This window comes from Nicotiana sylvestris, chromosome 11 (genome assembly GCF_000393655.2).
Source record: "Nicotiana sylvestris chromosome 11, ASM39365v2, whole genome shotgun sequence".
Taxonomy (NCBI): domain Eukaryota; kingdom Viridiplantae; phylum Streptophyta; class Magnoliopsida; order Solanales; family Solanaceae; genus Nicotiana; species Nicotiana sylvestris.
Genome location: NC_091067.1, coordinates 144,183,374 through 144,184,635, shown reverse-complemented (window position 1 = coordinate 144,184,635; position 1,262 = coordinate 144,183,374). Strand labels below are relative to the sequence as shown.

Here is a 1,262-nt window from a genome sequence, read left to right as displayed (position 1 = left end):
TTACTAGGCTCAAACCACCCAATAGGAGAACGATAATGTCAACCATATAAAGCCTCGTATAAAGCCATCTCTATGCTGGACTGATAGCTGTTCTTGTAGACAAACTCTGCCCAGGGCAAGAACAGATCCCACTACCCTCCAAAGTCAATCACACATACTATGAGCATGTCCTCCAAAATCTGAACTATCCACTCCGACTGCCCGTCGGTCTGTGGATGAAATGTCGTACTAAGCTCCACACGGGTCCCCAACGCACCTTGAATAGCTCTCCAGAAATGCGAAGTGAACTAAGGGCCTCTATCTGATATGATGGAAACAGACAGATCGTGCAATCGGACTATCTCCCGAATGTAGATCTCAGCATACCTCTCTAATGTATAAGTAGTCGCCACCGGAATAAAGTGGGCCGACATGGTCAACCTGTCAACAATGACCCACACTAAATCAAACTTCTGTAAAGTCCGGGGCAACCCAGCTACGAAATCCATGGTAATGCGCTCCCATTTCCACTCTGGTATAGGCATCTACTGAAGTAGGCCACCTGGCCACTGGTGTTCATACTTGACCTGCTGACAATTCAAACACCTAGCTACATACTCCATTATGTCTATCTTCATCCTCCGCCACCAATAATGCTGCCTCAAGTCACAATACATCTTCGTAGCTCCTGGATGAATAGAATACCGCAAATTGTGTGCCTTCTCTAGAATATTCTCCCTCAGACCATCAACATTAGGAACATATAGACGACCCTGGAGTCGCAAAACACCATCCTCTCCTATAGAAACCTCCTTGGCACCTCCCTGAAGCATAGTCTCTCTGAGAACCGCCAAATGTAGATCATCGAACTATCGGGCCTTGATCTGCCTAATAATGAAGACTGAGCAGCCACACACGCAAGAACTCGGGTGGGCACTGAAATATCCAACCTCACAAGTCTGTTAGCCAAAGACTGAATGTCCAAAGGTAGTTGCCTCTCCTCCGCTAGAATGAATGTCAAGCTACCCATACTCTCTGCTTCCTGCTTAAGGCATCCGCGACCACATTAGCCTTGCCCGGATGATAAAGAATGGTGATGTCATAATCCTTCAGTAACTCAAGCCACATGCGCTACCTCAAATTAAGATCCCTCTATTTGAACAAATGTTGTAAGCTGCGATGATCCGTATAAACCTCACATGACACCCCATACATATAATGCCTCCATATCTTAAGATCATAAACAATGGCGGCCAACTCTAGATCCTGCACATGATAATTCT

General features: G+C 46.0%; 1 protein-coding gene across 1 annotated transcript; it reads right to left on the bottom strand.

The window, feature by feature from the left end:
• Positions 1 to 287: 287 nt before the first annotated feature.
• On the bottom strand, positions 288 to 812 carry LOC138881782 (uncharacterized). The gene is made up of 2 exons (XM_070162048.1): positions 562 to 812; positions 288 to 420 (listed from the first exon to the last, which is right to left on the bottom strand). The coding sequence occupies exons 1-2, from the start codon at positions 810 to 812 to the stop codon at positions 288 to 290; spliced, it is 384 nt and encodes a 127-aa protein (XP_070018149.1).
• Between the last annotated feature and the right edge of the window lie 450 nt (positions 813 to 1,262).